General features: G+C 47.2%; 1 protein-coding gene across 1 annotated transcript in view; it reads right to left on the minus strand.

The window, feature by feature from the left end:
- Positions 1–11138, minus strand: part of VOPP1 (vesicular, overexpressed in cancer, prosurvival protein 1) — a 30225-nt gene extending 19087 nt beyond the window's left edge. The window contains exons 1-2 of the mRNA XM_014946960.1: positions 11049–11138; positions 8905–8963 (exon numbers count right to left, since the gene is read on the minus strand). Coding sequence (XP_014802446.1) covers positions 8905–8963; positions 11049–11138 — 149 coding nt within the window. The remainder of the gene's footprint in view (positions 1–8904; positions 8964–11048) is intronic.
- Between the last annotated feature and the right edge of the window lie 4351 nt (positions 11139–15489).

Consider the following 15489-nt stretch of genomic DNA (forward strand, 5'->3'; position numbering starts at 1 on the left):
GTCTCCCTTGTGTATTGATTGGGTGTTTTCCCCCCCCCCCCCCATCGATGGAAGAAGTGCTCTCTAAGCTACCTGAATCACAGCGAGAGAAAAATGGCTTTTTTATTGTTTTCAATCTGGAACATTTTGCAGGTTCTTGGTTAAGGGAGAAAATTATTATTGTAGGCTGACCCGCCGAGCACGTAAGGGCTTACATTCAAAACCCAGATGAATACAACTGTGTGATAAATACAATAAAATTTAATCTGCAAAGGAAGAGAAGTGTGTGGAAACGCACAAGAAATTCATTTCAAAAACTGTGAAAAAAAAAACCACCCACAAACAGAACACAATCAGTGTTTCTCCTCCAAAATAAGAAAAAGAATTGACCATTCCCCTGTAGGGCAGGAACACGTTTTAAACATGAAGAATATTAGAAAACATGGCTTTTTTTTTTTTAGGTTTACATCAATGTTCTTGTATGAATTCTAAATGAAAACTTAAACAGCTTCAGTGAACGTAAAATAAATGTGTACACAGGCAGCTGTCTGCAGTAAAGTACTTTCTATGGCAGAAACATATTAGCCTCAAAATACAGCACTTCCACCTGCACATGCTTTTAACATTAATTCGGGTTAACAAGAATTAGAAGAGGTTACAAGATGGCACTCCCCTACCTTTCTTCCATTCTCCACATATTTGTCAGCAGCAACAATAACATTTTCTTCCAGATACTGGAGGTCTTTCACCTTCTCGCTCAACAATGACCCGTCAAAACACACTTATATACGGAACCCATGGCTGAGCTCCAATGCAAAAAGCCAGTATTCAGGAGGTGGAAGCAGGTTGAGGTTACCAAGGAAGAGTTTAGAAACCACACATGTAGGGGTGATGTGAGGAAAGCCAAAACTCACCTACAACTGCTACTTGCAAGGGAAATAGAGTGCAGGAAGAAGAGCTTCTACCACTCCACTGGCAGGGGATGGTATCTGTGGACAAGCTGGAGAGCAGCAGATGTCATTTACCTCAACTTCAGCAAGGCTTTCCACACTGTCTTCCACAATATTCTTCTACCCAAGTTCAGACATTATGGTCTGGGCAGGCAGACAGCTAGATGAGCTGGTTGTACAGTTGGGCTCAGAGGGCAGTGGTCAATGAATGGGTCACACTCTGCTTAGAGCGTATGAAGTGATCACTGGTAGTACCCCAGAGGTCTGGACGTGTCCTGTTGACATGCGTGTTGCTGGAACTGGTGATAGAGAACTCTCACCATGTTTGGAGATGGTACCAAAGTGGGGATCAGCCAACGAGCTCAAAGATCTAGACTGGTTGGAGAATTGGCCTGACAGGAACCTCATGAAGCTGAGCAAAACCAAATACAAAGCCTTGCCTGTGGGAAGGATGAACATCTTGCTGGCTGTGGAGCAGCTCTACTAAAAAGGTTCGAGGGGTCATGGTAGACAGCAAGTTGAACATAAGCCAGCAGCGTGCCATGGCAGCAATAAAGGCCAACAGCGTCCTGGACTGTGTCAACAGAAGCCTAGACAGTGGAACAAGGGAAGTGACTATCACCTTTCACTGAGTACTCGGACCACATTCGGTTTGGCATCTCCAGTAAAAAGAATGAAACTCTAACTGGAGTGAACTCAGCAAAGGGCCACCAAGATAGTCAAAGGCTGGGGCACTTGTCCTGTGAGGACAGCCTGAGGGACTTGGGCTTCTTCACCCTAGGGAAGAAACGGCTTCAGAGGGACCCAAGAGCAGCCTGCCAGTACCCAAGAGAAGGTTACTAAGAAGATGGAGCCAGGATCTTCCCAGTGGTGCAAGGTGGGAGGACAACAGACAATGGCTATAAAACAAAACAAAAAGAGGTTCCAACCTCATATGTGAGAAAAATTGTTCACCATGAGGACAGCCAGATAGCAGAGCACATGGCCCAGAGAGGCTGTGTCATCTTCTTCCTTGGAGTTTCCCCAAGACCTGACAAGTTAAAGCGCTGAGCGACCTGGTCTGACCTCACAGGTGACCCTGCAGGAGGTTTGACTGGAGATCTCCTAAGAACCCTTCCCACCTGAGTTATTCTCTAATCAGAGTTACTCTCTTTTCCTCACCACTTCTCTTACAATATCATATTATTAAAAAATTCAATACAGGATGAGCTGAAATAACGTCAACTCAACACTGGAGAGCATCAAAAATCTTTTCTCCCTCTACATCAGCCAACCCCCTCCCTGTGGGTGTCTACTTCACCGACCCAGGGACACCAGCCATGGTGTTCCTCTTGCTGTGACACGTGCTTACCACTCATACTCAACAACATTTGTGCTGTATTATAAACATGCCAGGGAGCCTGGAAAGGAGAGTTTTAGAAACACGCAGGTTTTGGCATCTGGAATCTATCAGCTCATTAAAAGCTCCAACGTGAGGGTAGAAAAAACAAACAGAAAAGGCCTGTGGGATGGGTCAGTCATACCAGGGAACATACTGCACCCTGCAACCAGGGGGACGTTCACAACCATCGTAAGCAAACCATTCCTCATCAGCAAAACGGAAGGAAGCTTTCCCCTCTACTATCCATTTCCAGTTGAGAACTGGAAAAAACAACTGGTGTATCTTCAGCGCCGCCGGGGCCGTGGTTTCTAGTATGTTCACTCTGTCTTTATTCACATTCTTGCCAAGTTAGAGAATTATGTTGCCTGTCTTTTCTACCAACCATCTGCACTTCAGGTACATCTAGAATTAAGACTGAGCTGGCTTGTTTATGTGAGAGTAGGATGAGGATCCTTGTAGAGGTTCAGAGTCAAGGCTGTTGAGACAGCTTTAATTCTGAATTGCTTCCTGTGCATCCACACAAGGAGATGTATGATCTAACTCTTTAAGCTAAGTCAGGGATAACTTGGCTCCAGACTCCAATGACTAATTCCTTTCTCTGTTTTGTATTTGTTTACTTATTTTTCCAGGCCACGTAAATAAACATTTTGCTGACAGCAGGAAAAAAGTATCAAACTGACAGTATCTCATCACTTGGCCAACTAGGAGACACAGAAATGGTTGGTTTGGTTAGTGAAGTAAATTAAGAGCAGCCTTGGAAATTCTCTGTATCAACAGTAGAATCATAGAACTGTCCGGGTTGGAAGGGACCTTTCAGATCATCTGGTCCAACCATCAACCTCACTCTGATAAAACCCATCACTACCCCATGTCTCTAAGCACTATGGCAACCCGGCTTTTAAATCCCTCCAGGGATGGGGCCTCAACCCCTTCCCTGGGCAGCCCAGTCCAAGGCTTAAGAACGTTTTCTGTGGAAACTTTTGTCCCAATCTCCAACCTGAACCTCCCCTGGGGCAACTGGAGGCCATTTCCTCTTGTCCCATGGCCTGTTCCTTGGGAGAAGAGACCGACCCCCCCTGGCTACACCCTCCTTTCAGGGAGTTGGAGAGAGCCAGAAGGTCTCCCCTCAGCCTCCTTTTCTCCAGGCTCAACACCCCCAGCTCCCTCAGCCTCTCCTCACAAGACTTGTGCTCCAGACCCCTCACCAGCTCCGTTGCCCTTCTCTGGACCCGCTCCAGCTCCTCAAGGTCTTTTTTTGTGGGAAGCGCCCCAAAACTGGACCCAGCCCTCGAGGTGGCGCCCCAAAATTGGACTCAGCCCTCGAGGTGGGTCCTCAAAAATGCCCAGTACAAGGGGACAATCAGAGAGTAGAAAGTGCCCAGTACAAGGGGACAATCAGAGAGTAGACAACCTATGTATGTCTCTCAAATTCCTAGGAGACTTTCCATGATGGCTTCTGGTCTGAAATAAGCTTTATCGTAAGTTAAGAAATTCACACAGCAGAGGTAGAAAGTTTGGGAAGTTATCAGTCTCTTCATCTAGCCTTAAGAAATTGAATTATATTTGGAAGAAACATGCTTGAAACAAACTGCTAGTCTATGAAGGCTAAAACAAGATGTCCACTGGAAAAATAATGTCAAAAGATACCAATACCATTAATTACTTGTATAATTAGTTCTGTAACAGAGACCTCCAACCTTAGCCCTAGCTGTTAATAAAGAAAGCATAACCAGCAAGTTTTAAGAAAGCTTAAGAGCAACATTTCTAACAGCTTTTTCTTTTTTAAATACCTACATTGGAAGACAGATTTAAAAAAACTTGAGCTCCAAAAGAAGAACATTCCTATCACTGCAAGTTTTAGCCCCAGCCCCCAATCTAACTGAATTTCCAGGACACTTATTTCAGCACACTGATTTCTTATCCCATGTTCCTCTTGCTCAGCAGACAGTCTTATCTCTGTCATTGGATGGCTGAAGTAGAGCCTTTACAGGAAAGATTAACTCAGCTATGGTGCCTTTAAAGTTCTGATGATAAAAGCAAACCACCATTTCATGTGACAGTCCACCTTGGACTTCTATGACTCTGGGCAGTCGAAAGAGGAGCAGGCACTTTTGAGGAGGACGTGCCCACCCAGAAGAAATAAAGCATATGGACATGCCAGTCCAGGGATGCCTTGGTCCAAGCAATGCCTCACTACATCTGTGACTAGACACAGGACTTGGCATTTCTGAGCTGACAAGCCAACCTTTTCGTTATAAAACAAAGTGTCTCCAAGAGAGACATGACATACGGGCAGCATGGGACTGAAATCACAGGGAAATCATTAAAGAGGATCGCAGTGCTGGGTTTCCTAATTCTCCAAAGATAGTCTCAAGACCAAAGGACAGGCTACACCTACACCACGACAATATGTTAACTGGGTAGAAAAAAAACTCTGTCAGAAAACCAGGGCTAGAAAGGAATGGAAGCTATTGCAAACTCATTTGACTAAACATAACTGCTTTTTATGGACTGTTGCTCCAGAAATTGTAAGATAAAATAAAACCTGTTTCACTACAGCACACCCCAGATCTAGATTTGCACACAGGAGACACTCTCAGGATGGAGTTACTTATTATGCCTTTGGATGATTTAACATCTAACCATATGCTAATGGAGAAGATCCTATTCATGCCTCCTCCCCCACAATATGCAGAATACTCCTTGCCTCCCGTTTCACCAGCATTTGCCAAAAATCCTACCAAGCTGACTCAACACTGACTCGACTGTGCTAAAATGAACAACTTTCTGTGGGATTAGCAAATTGAATTAACTCAGCGAAGGGTCAATCGAGTGCCAAAGCAATGGGACCTCACCCCAAAACATTGAGATTTGGTGGTGTGTCTCTCTTCCACCACAGAGGTGTGAAAAGACAGTGCAGGAAGGAAGCAGCTGGGGATCCTAGACAACAGGAACTGAAATTGCAGAAGTAACAAAGTAGGAAACCCCAGGCACTGATGTAGACATCAATGACCTTCCTATCATTTTGAGGCATGCCCCCTTTAAAGTTCTGGGCTCCAATGCACTCAAACACCCTCTCTCCCCTGCCTTCCACATTTCTTCACTTGTCTCCCATCATCTGTCCTCTGAGCTTCACCATCCCCAAAGCCTCATTGTCTTCCCTTAGTGTTTCTTCTTCCTGATTTAAACTCATAATCTCAGTAACAACAGGAGCATGAACAGGACACTCATCACCATTGCCATAATCACTGAGCACACACGTCCCACCCCTTTCCCCTTCCTTTTTCCATGTCCTCACACTGTCCAGGAGACCGGCAATCGCAACGGGTTTATGCAATGACTCTGATAACGGGGTGCTGCAGTAGCTCCCACAAACACACACGACTGCTAAGAACAGTCTTCTGGTTGACCCGGCGTAGACAATATACAACAGTTTTCCTTCCACATCAAAAGATCTCCCAAACCAACCAACAACCCACCAACACCACAGGGCCCTCTTCCTTTCAGCGAAGCGCAATTCCAATTAACCTCTTTGATGGACTGGAAAATAAACGCACTGCTTTTCTGGAAGATAATCCATTTCAGCCCACAAAGATGACAGGAAACTAGTCACCAATTAGAAAGCAACCACGCGTGCTTCAGATCTACGGCAGATAGTGAGCCTCCTCTTTGCACCCCTTGCTTTCACAGGACGTGGTCTGGATTTACCTGCAGCACAAAGAATCATAGAATCATAGAATTGCCCAGGCCAGAAGGGACCTCCAAAGGTCATCTAGTCCAACCCCCCCACAGTCAGCAGGGACACCCCCAACTAGACCAGGTTGCCCAGGGCCTCGTCGAGCCTCACCTTGAATATCTCCAGGGAAGGGGCCTCAACCACCTCCCTGGGCAACCTGTTCCAGTGCTCCACCACCCTCACAGTAAAGAACCCTCTCCTGATCTCCAGTCTAAATCTGTTCCCCTCCAGCTTGAAGCCATTGCCCCTCGTCCTGTCACTACAGGCCTTTCTAAACAGGCTCTCCCCAGCCTTCCTGTAGCTCCCTTCAGGTACTGGAAGGCTGCTATTAGGTCTCCCCGGAGCCTCCTCTTCTCCAGGCTGAACAACCCCAGCTCCTTCAGCCTGTCCTTGTAGCAGAGGTGCTCCATCCCCCTGATCATCCTTGTGGCCCTTCTCTGGACCCTCTCCATCAGGTCCATGTCCTTCTTATATTGAGGGCTCCAGCCCTGCACACAATACTCCAGGTGAGGTCTCACCAGAGCAGAGTAAAGTGGCAGAATCACCTCTCTGGACCTGCTGGCAACGCTTCTTTTGATGCAGCCCAGGATGGGATTGGCCTTCTGGGCTAACAGAGTCCGAGCTAACAGCCAACATCCGAGTAGCTACCCCTGCGTCTCCCAAGGGAGACAAACACTGGCTGCAAAAACACGTGGGGAGAAAAGTGAGCAAAACACGGACAAATAACGCGCTCCTGAACGTCAAGGTCCAGCGGGGTTTTCATCATTTCCTAACATCCCAGCTTCTTTCCCACATCGCAGCAAAACAAAACAAAATGTAGGTGGAACCAAAGCCCTATTTTATTAGCAGGAAAATGAAGTTATTTAAATTCACCCATCTGTTCCGGCCAACCATTTATGAGTAATTCTCAACATTTCAGTCACCTGAAAAAAAGACAGTGAGTTCTAGGCACAAAGACTTCCTAAGCAGCTAATATTCAGGATCGCAGATGATTAAACCTTAGAGTGTTTCATTCTTTCAGAGCTTTGTTTCTCGCCTGGCTTCCTGGCTGCTTTTTGTCTCTAGCATTTCTCTCCCATTTCTGGCAGATGAAGTGGAGGTGGAAAAGAAAAGGGATGAAAGTTCTTGGGTAGCATAAGGATTATTATAATTTCCAATCTTTCAGCAAGGAAGAGTTTGCTCAGGGAACTGATGACATAATGCTGCTACCTACTCCTCCACCCCACTTTATTATTTTTTTTTTAAACATATGTTTATTTCACTGAATTTCACTGAATTTCTAGAGTTGGAAGGGACCATAGAGATCATCTAGTCCAACTCCCCTGCTGAAGCAGGATTGCCTAGAGCTTGTCAGAGCATGTTACTCAGGAGCATCCAGGCGGGGCTTGAAAATCTCCAAAGAAGGGGACTCCACACCCTCCCTGGGCAGCCTGTTCCAGGGCTCTGTCACCCTCACCGTGAAGAAGTTTCTCCTCATATTTGAGTGGAACCTCTTATGTTCCAACTTGTGCCTGTTGCCCCTCGTCCTCTCAGTGGGAACCACTGAAAAGAGTCTGGCTCCCTCCTCCCTCAGCCCGCCCTTGAGATACTTGTAGGCGTTGATAAGGTCTCCCCTCAGCCTTCTCTTCTCCAGACTAAAGAGTCCCAGCTCTCTCAGTCTCTCCTCATAAGGGAGATGCTCCAATCCTTGAATCATCTTTGTTGCCCTTCGCTGGACTCTTTCTAGTAGTTCCCTGTCCCTCTTGAACTGGGGAGCCCAGAACTGGACGCAGGATTCCAGTGGTGGCCTCACCAGTGCAGAGTAGAGGGGGAGAATGACCTCCCTTGACCTGCTGGCCACACTCTTCCCTATGCAGCCCAAGATACCATTGGCCTCCTGGCCGCAAGAGCACACTGTTTACTCATTGTCATTTTACTGTCCACCAGGACCCCTAGATCTTTCTCTTCAGTAGTTGCCTCTAGCGGGTCCACCCCTAACCTGTACTGGTACCTGACATTTTTCTTCCCCAGGTGCAGGACCCTACACTTTTCCCTGTTGAACCTCATGAGGTTCTTCCTTGCCCAGCCCTCCAGCCTGTCCAAGTCTCGCTGGATGGCGTTTACAATTATGAAATCATACAACCCATGGACAAAGTGTAGTTCATTTATCCCCTTTCTGCCCCCAAATCCACAGGGATGAGACTTCCCACCCGCACATTTCCTCCGCCTTCTTCTTGTTGCTGTGGGCAATTTCAAATAGAAAACTGCAATTCAGAGACATCCTCCATCACGCACCTGGGTGTGACCATTTGGTTCACACCCAAACCTGATGCAAATGTAGGTGCCACTCATCAACAGGACAGTTATGCCACAGATAACAAATCATCCCAACTCCCTAAATTAAACAACAGTATTAGCACAGGGACAAACTTGCTTTCAAAGCATCCTTGGTATTCTGCCCGATTCCCTGCCCTTGTTCAAGACAAAGGGAGAACTGTCCCTGCATAGCTCTACTTATGTTTCCTTCCAGTGTTCTGAAATAAGAGCTCCTTAAGATCTTGCATTTTGTTTTCAATTGGAAAGGTCGCCTGGATTGGGTGGCAAAACGAGTCCGTACACTTTTTTTAATAAGGAGAAAAGAGATGGGAGTTTGTTTTCAACTGGAAAGGTCGTCTGGATTGGGTGGCAAAACGAGTCCGTACGCTTTTTTTAATAAGGAGAAAAGAGATGGGACATGGGCAAGGAAGGGAGAGGAAATAAGTTGTAAATTAGAAAAAGTCTCAGAGAAATAAGTGAAAGAATGAAACTCTAAGAGCCTACAGAATCTAATTGTCTCTCGAGCGCTAGAAAATGCGAAAAGGAATGTGATGACTACTTACATATAATATGTAGGATATAATCCTTCAAAGTACCAGCAATGCTTTTTGGCCTCTGTACACTACAAAAGAAAAAAAAATAAAATATGGTATTAATATTTACGTAGGACAATGCACAATTATAAACACAAGCATGAAGTATTTCTAAATACTGTGACATTGAGCAATTAGCACAGGTTTATATTTCCAAAGATTTCCCCATCTTGATAAACACAGCAACGGGGAAGGCGGTTGACATGAACGGCAGCGTGCCCTGCCGGGGTTTGGAACCCCCAGGCAGGATTTTGGCTGTGGAGCCCCACAGCTTCCCACCATTCCCGAAAAAACTCAGTACATTGGAGGCAAGCACAGAATCCAACTGCAAGTATTGCCTGGCAGAGCTGCTGTTTTAAAAGCCCAACAGAGAACTTAAGAGCTCATGGTGGTTGTAGTCACTTAAGAGACCTCTAAGGTCTCTTCACAGAATCACAGAATCACAGAATTGTAGTGGTTGGAAGGGACCTCAGAGATCATCGAGTCCAACCACAAAAAAAAAAAAAAAAAAAAAAACCCACACAAAAAAAAAAAACAACAAAAAAACCAAAAAAACCCACCCACACCAGCTCCCACCGCCTCCCACCCACTCAACCCCCCACCACAAACCAGTAATCTTGGGCACTAGAGCATGCCCTGAAGAACCATGTCTACACGTTTCTTAAATACCTCCAGGGATGGTGACTCCACCACCTCCCTGGGCAGCCCATTCCAATGCTGGATAACCCTTTCAGTAAAGAAATGTTTCCTAATATCCAACCTGAACTTCCCCTGGCGCAACTTGAAGCCATTGCCCCTTGTCCTGACATCTGTAACTTGGGAGAAGAGACCGACCCCCGTCTCTCTACAGCCTCCTTTCAGGTACTTGTACAGAGCGATAAGGTCTCCCCTCAGTCTCCTCTTCCCCAGACTGAACAACCCCAGAATCTACGATCTACGTAGATCTACGATCAACAGCTTGATTGTAGAATCATAGGATGGTTAGAGTTGGAAGGGACCTTCAAGATCATCTTATTCCAACCCCCCTGCCCTGGGCAGGGACACCTCCCACCAGAGCAGGTTGCTCCAAGCCCCATCCAGCCTTGCCTTGATGAAACTATGCATATGACTACCAGTAAATTCAATAATTGCCGGGAATTATTCATCTTTCTGGAAGTCTCTGATGTGCAGAGCCAGAAAGGCTCAGAAAGGAGGAGAACGGAGAACCCATCCATCCCCTCTCCTCTTCCTACAGCTTGGAAATAGCTCAAGCGTTCATTAAAGTACCGGGGAAAGGAAAAACTGCTTTGTGCAGCCCAGGGGTATTGTTCTCTCTTGCAGGCTGCCAGCGTATCCTCGTTAAAGGCTGGTGACAGGCCGTTTCTCAGCGTGTGTGTGTGTGTGTGTGTGTGTGTGTGTGTGTGTGTGTGTGTGTGTGTGTGTGTGTGTGTGTGTGTGTGTGTGTGTGTGTGTGTGTGTGTGTGTGTGTGTGTGTGTGTGTGTGTGTGTGTGTGTGTGTGTGTGTGTGTGTGCAGGCAACGTGGGAAGCACACATCGTTACAGGCACTTGCCAGAGTTAGAGGCGGCGGCTCAGAACAATAGCGGCGCTTCAAAAGAAAACCAGATGTCAAGTCCAAGCTCTCAAGGGCCACAAGGATGATCAGGGGGATGGAGCACCTCTGCTACAAGGACAGGCTGAAGGAACTGGGGTTGTTCAGCCTGGAGAAGAGGAGGCTCCGGGGAGACCTAATAGCAGCCTTCCAGTACCTGAAGGGAGCCTACAGGAAGGCTGGGGAGAACCTGTTTAGAAAGGCCTGCAGTGACAGGACGAGGGGAAATGGCTTCAAGCTGGAGGGGAACAGATTTAGACTGGAGATTAGAAGGGGGTTCTTTACTGTGAGGGTGGTGGAGCACTGGAACAGGGTGCCCAGGGAGGTGGTTGAGGCCCCATCCCTGGAGATATTCAAGGAGAGGCTCGACGAGGCCCTGGGCAACCTGGTCTAGTTGGGGGTGTCCCTGCTGACTGCGGGGGGGTTGGACTAGATGGCCTTTGGAGGTCCCTTCCGGCCTGGGCAATTCTATGATTCTATATGATTCTATACAACACACAAAATATTTCTGCCTATCCCGCTGACACTACGTCTTCGCTGCAGACGTAGCTCCGGGAGCTCCATCACCTCAAGCTGCGTTATCCCATCGCGCACGGCCGCGGCCTTGCGGGACATCCTCCACAGAGCAGTGAGGAATATCTTGCTGGGGTTTTAGCAACAATTCCCTCTGCTGCTCACGCCTGATATCGGATGCCTGAGAGCCCCCCCCGGGCACACTGGTGGTGCTGGGATCATCCTTCATGTTCACTTGGCAGCTCACCTTTAAATAATAGCTCGTACAAGTTTATTAGCCTCCCCGAATCCCAGAATACTAAATGAATCCAGTTAAGACAAAGACAAAGTGTTTTTAGATCCCCGGCTCTCACTCCTCATGAATAAGAAAGGCTGCAAGCTCTTTAATGAGCATCTGATGAGCTAAATCACAGACAGATGAATTACAGCCCATGAAGACAAACTGCTATGGATTGAATTGTTAAGAGCGATACAGGAGGTGGAGGGAGGAGGAAGAGGAGGAGAAGACGCTTTTGATGCGTGCGATCAGGCCTTTCCACTCACACAAGAGGCTCACACCGGTCTTCAAGATGGACAAGCTTTTGCTTCTGGTGAAAAAAGTGGAGCTTCTTCCTTGGGATAAATCCAGTGGAAGCCTCGTTCTCTTCTCAAATCAATGCCACGGTGGAGGCAGCAGGGTTCCATGGCTGCTGCTGGAGCAAGTGGTGCTCAAAGATCTATCTCCACGTTTGCCCTGTTCCCTCCTTCAAAGCTTTCAGCTTCATAACCCTTCCTCTGAATCTTTTCATCAGCTTGCTGTTCCCTCTTACTCTAAAATTCGAAATGTGCCACATTTCTCTCCGTAACACTCCACAAACAATATATGCACCGTAGACCCAGCAGGTCTGCTGCCCAGGCAGTGGAAAACGCTTTGGCTCTTTGCCTCTGAAGGCTGCAGATCAGCAGGTCTTGGCTAAAATCCTGCTGCCCGTAGGTCCATCCCTCCAGAAGTCTCATTTCAGACTCCAGCTTGGGGTGTGTAGACCCGTTAGATGTTTTGCCTTCCTGCTCCTCGACCCACGTGAGTCACCGTTTGCCTCAAAGCCTTCGTCAGACTCAAGCCTTTTAATTGCTGTTTTCCCAGCAATGCTCCTGAGCACGTGGAGCCCGCGTACCCTTTGCAAGTGGAAAGGAGACATTTATATTCAGCGTTCATTCTGCTCACCCTCCTCCCTGTATTTTAATCCCCTTTACAAGTTCTAAAAGGAGTGGGGAAGGTTCCTCCTTCCCACATCTCCCGAGCTGTAAGATTTCAGTTTCTGCCTCTTCACAACTCTCCGTTTCAGACAGCCAAGATGCTTTTACTGCTGTCACAAGAAAGGCTCCAGCCTGGGGAAGTTTTGCAAATAAGTATTTTACAGGGCTTAGATAACCTGCAGTAAAAATCCTTCGGGTCACAGACTTTGCTTTTGTACGGGCCCTGGAACAGCTGGTACCAATCATAAAATCAGAATTGTCCAGGTTGGAAGGGACCTTTCAGATCATCGAGTCCAACCACCAACCTCACTCTGATAAAACCCATCACTACCCCATGTCTCTAAGCACTATGGCAACCCGGCTTTTAAATCCCTCCAGGGATGGGGCCTCTACCCCTTCCCTGGGCAGCCCAGTCCAATTCTTAAGAACCCTTTCCATGGAAACATTTGTCCCAATCTCCAACCTGAACCTCCCCTGGTGCAACTGGAGGCCATTTCCTCTTGTCCCATGGCCTGGGACTTGGGAGAAGAGACCGACCCCCCCTGGCTACACCCTCCTTTCAGGGAGTTGGAGAGAGCCAGAAGGTCTCCCCTCAGCCTCCTTTTCTCCAGGCTCAACACCCCCAGCTCCCTCAGCCTCTCCTCACAAGACTTCTTCTCCAGACCCCTCACCAGCTCCGTTGCCCTTCTCTGGACCCGCTCCAGCCCCTCAATGCCCTTTTTTGTGGTGAGGGCCCTAAAACTGGACTCAGCCCTCAAGGTGGGGCCTCACCAGTGCCCAGTACAGGGGGACAATCACCTCCAGAGTCCTCCTCCCCACGCTGGTCCTGACACGGGCCAGGATGCTGTTGGCCACCTTGGCCACCTGGGCACACTGCTGGCTCCTGTTCTGCCGACAGTTGAACAATCGCGATACTTCCATGTTTTTTTTTAATTCTCACAGCCCTGTGAATGGCAGTCGTTGAGCTCTCCTACACGGGAATCTGGCAAACAAGCAAGCGGGCCTCAAACGGGAGCAGGAGAACTGAATCCTATACACATGATACATCAAACAACTTTACAGACACAGGGCGAACCACCACAGTCCCTGCTCGGTTAAAAATCCCACCCATCTCCATGGCAACTTGACGCTAGTAAACCCCGATACAAAGCAGGTGGCTGCTAACCACCATCTCTACTGCTGGTTAGCAGACCTTGGAGGAATTCACAGCTACGAATAGATTTAGATTGGAGATTAGAAGGGGGTTCGTTACTGTGAGGGTGGTGGAGCACTGGAACAGGTTGCCCAGGGAGGTGGTTGAGGCCCCATCCCTGGAGATATTCAAGGAGAGGCTCGACGAGGCCCTGGGCAACCTGGTCTAGTTGGGGGTGTCCCTGCTGACTGCGGGGGGGTCGGACTAGATGGCCTTTGGAGGTCCCTTCCGGCCTGGGCAATTCTATGATTCTATGATTCTATGAATAAGATGAGAATGTCATTTGCCTGGAAGGATTTGAGCCTCTTTGGTGCTCAGGTACTAGAGAGATGAACAGGGTAGTCAGGGCATAGATTAGTTTTTCCCTTCCCACACAAATGCTCCCAAGTAGCCTGTGATCATCTGTCTCTTGCCAAAATCCAAATTATTCTTCTGAGTGGCATTGGCCTCTTCGTTAAGCTGGTAGAGAGCCATACGAGCGTGAGAGGGGACGTACACCACCAGCATCAGGCTGTCATCCTCACACAGCCTTTGGAGGACGATGTAGTTGTTCAAGGAACTCCTTGTAGTTGTTCAAGAGTATTAAACCCTCAAGAAGCCGCAGCTGGCAGTGACTCGCTGCAGTCCACAAAACAGCCCCAAAAAGGAAGATTACTCCTATTACTGCAATACAAAAGGACCTCAGACATCAGGGTTAGTGCCCGCTCCGCGAGCTCCTGTACAAAGAGAGGCTGTATCTCAGAGTTTCTAACAAACCTTTGTTCGTGTCTTTAAAAAGCTGGTTGCCCATTCACTAATAGCAAAAAAAAAAAAAGGCATGTTTATGGCTTTTAAACTAAGCTTAGGTACGGCCCTGGTGATGCTTTCAACTTTTCTAGAAGGGCTCTGCACGTTTTGCTTATAAAATTCCTCCTTCACCAATTCGGCACAGCTATAAAATACAAACACAAGAATACATTCCTTTTTTAAATAGATGATGCAGGTCTAATTGGGTGCGCACACGTAATCTTTAGAGAATTAATGGTATGTGAATTAGCCAGATGCTCGAACACCTTCCTTAAGATTGAGAATTTAGAAAGAGAAAAAACGCAAGACTCGGGTTTTTTTTCGGTTGTTTGTTTGTTTTTAAAGAAATCAGCATCTGTCTTGTAGCCTGTTTCCTCTGACAGACTGCAGCAAGGCGAACTGCAAGCTTTCCTTTTTTCTATGGCCTCTAAATTCATTCGGATTCCCTCAAAAAACCACCAAAAACAGAAGCGTGCTTCCTGCCACAGATAGCAAGGCGAACTGCAAGCCGTCCTTTTTTCTACGGCCTCTAAATTCATTCGGATTCCCTCAAAAAAACCAAAAAAACGGAAGTGTGCTTCCTGCCACAGATTGAAGTTGCAAACGTTACCACTGCTCGCAAGAACGATGAGAGAGAGAAGTTACTGAAACATTAACCAAAGGCTGCTTTTTGATCACCCCATAAAATAGAGAATAGGAGTAGATAAGTATGCAATGTGGTGTGGGGGAAGAGAGAGCAGGCAGCCTGCTCGCTGCCTGTCGGGTGCTACTCTCTAGATCATTAGTTATGCTTTGCAGGATTTGCAGAAAACACTCTCCCTACCAGAAATACCCTCCGCATCGCACATTGTTATCTCCCAGTCCACAGGATAATCAAAAGAAAACAGATCCGATCAATTAATTACTCTTTGCAATCAAGGGAGCGGTGGATTCATGCCCAGTGCTTTTTTTTTTTTTTTTTTTCAGGTTTGGAAATTAATAATAAAAAAAGTAAAAACAATTATAGCCCCATCTGCAGATAGTAAATACTTTCTAGTGTGAGTACAGTCCGTTTTTGTAATGAATACCAATGAAAAGAGCAGCCTGCTGCGGCCAGACGTGTTGGTGGAGGGCAGGGGGAGGGCAATTGCTATCTGTATGCTGAAGGGACATTCAGACTGAGTTTGTGACATCTGCTCAAAGCCAGAATCTGTAGGAGGCCCCAGGTCTGCTATCGATCACAAAGTCAATGAAACCCTA

This window comes from Calidris pugnax, unplaced genomic scaffold, assembly GCF_001431845.1.
Source record: "Calidris pugnax isolate Ruff unplaced genomic scaffold, ASM143184v1 scaffold71, whole genome shotgun sequence".
NCBI lineage: Eukaryota > Metazoa > Chordata > Aves > Charadriiformes > Scolopacidae > Calidris > Calidris pugnax.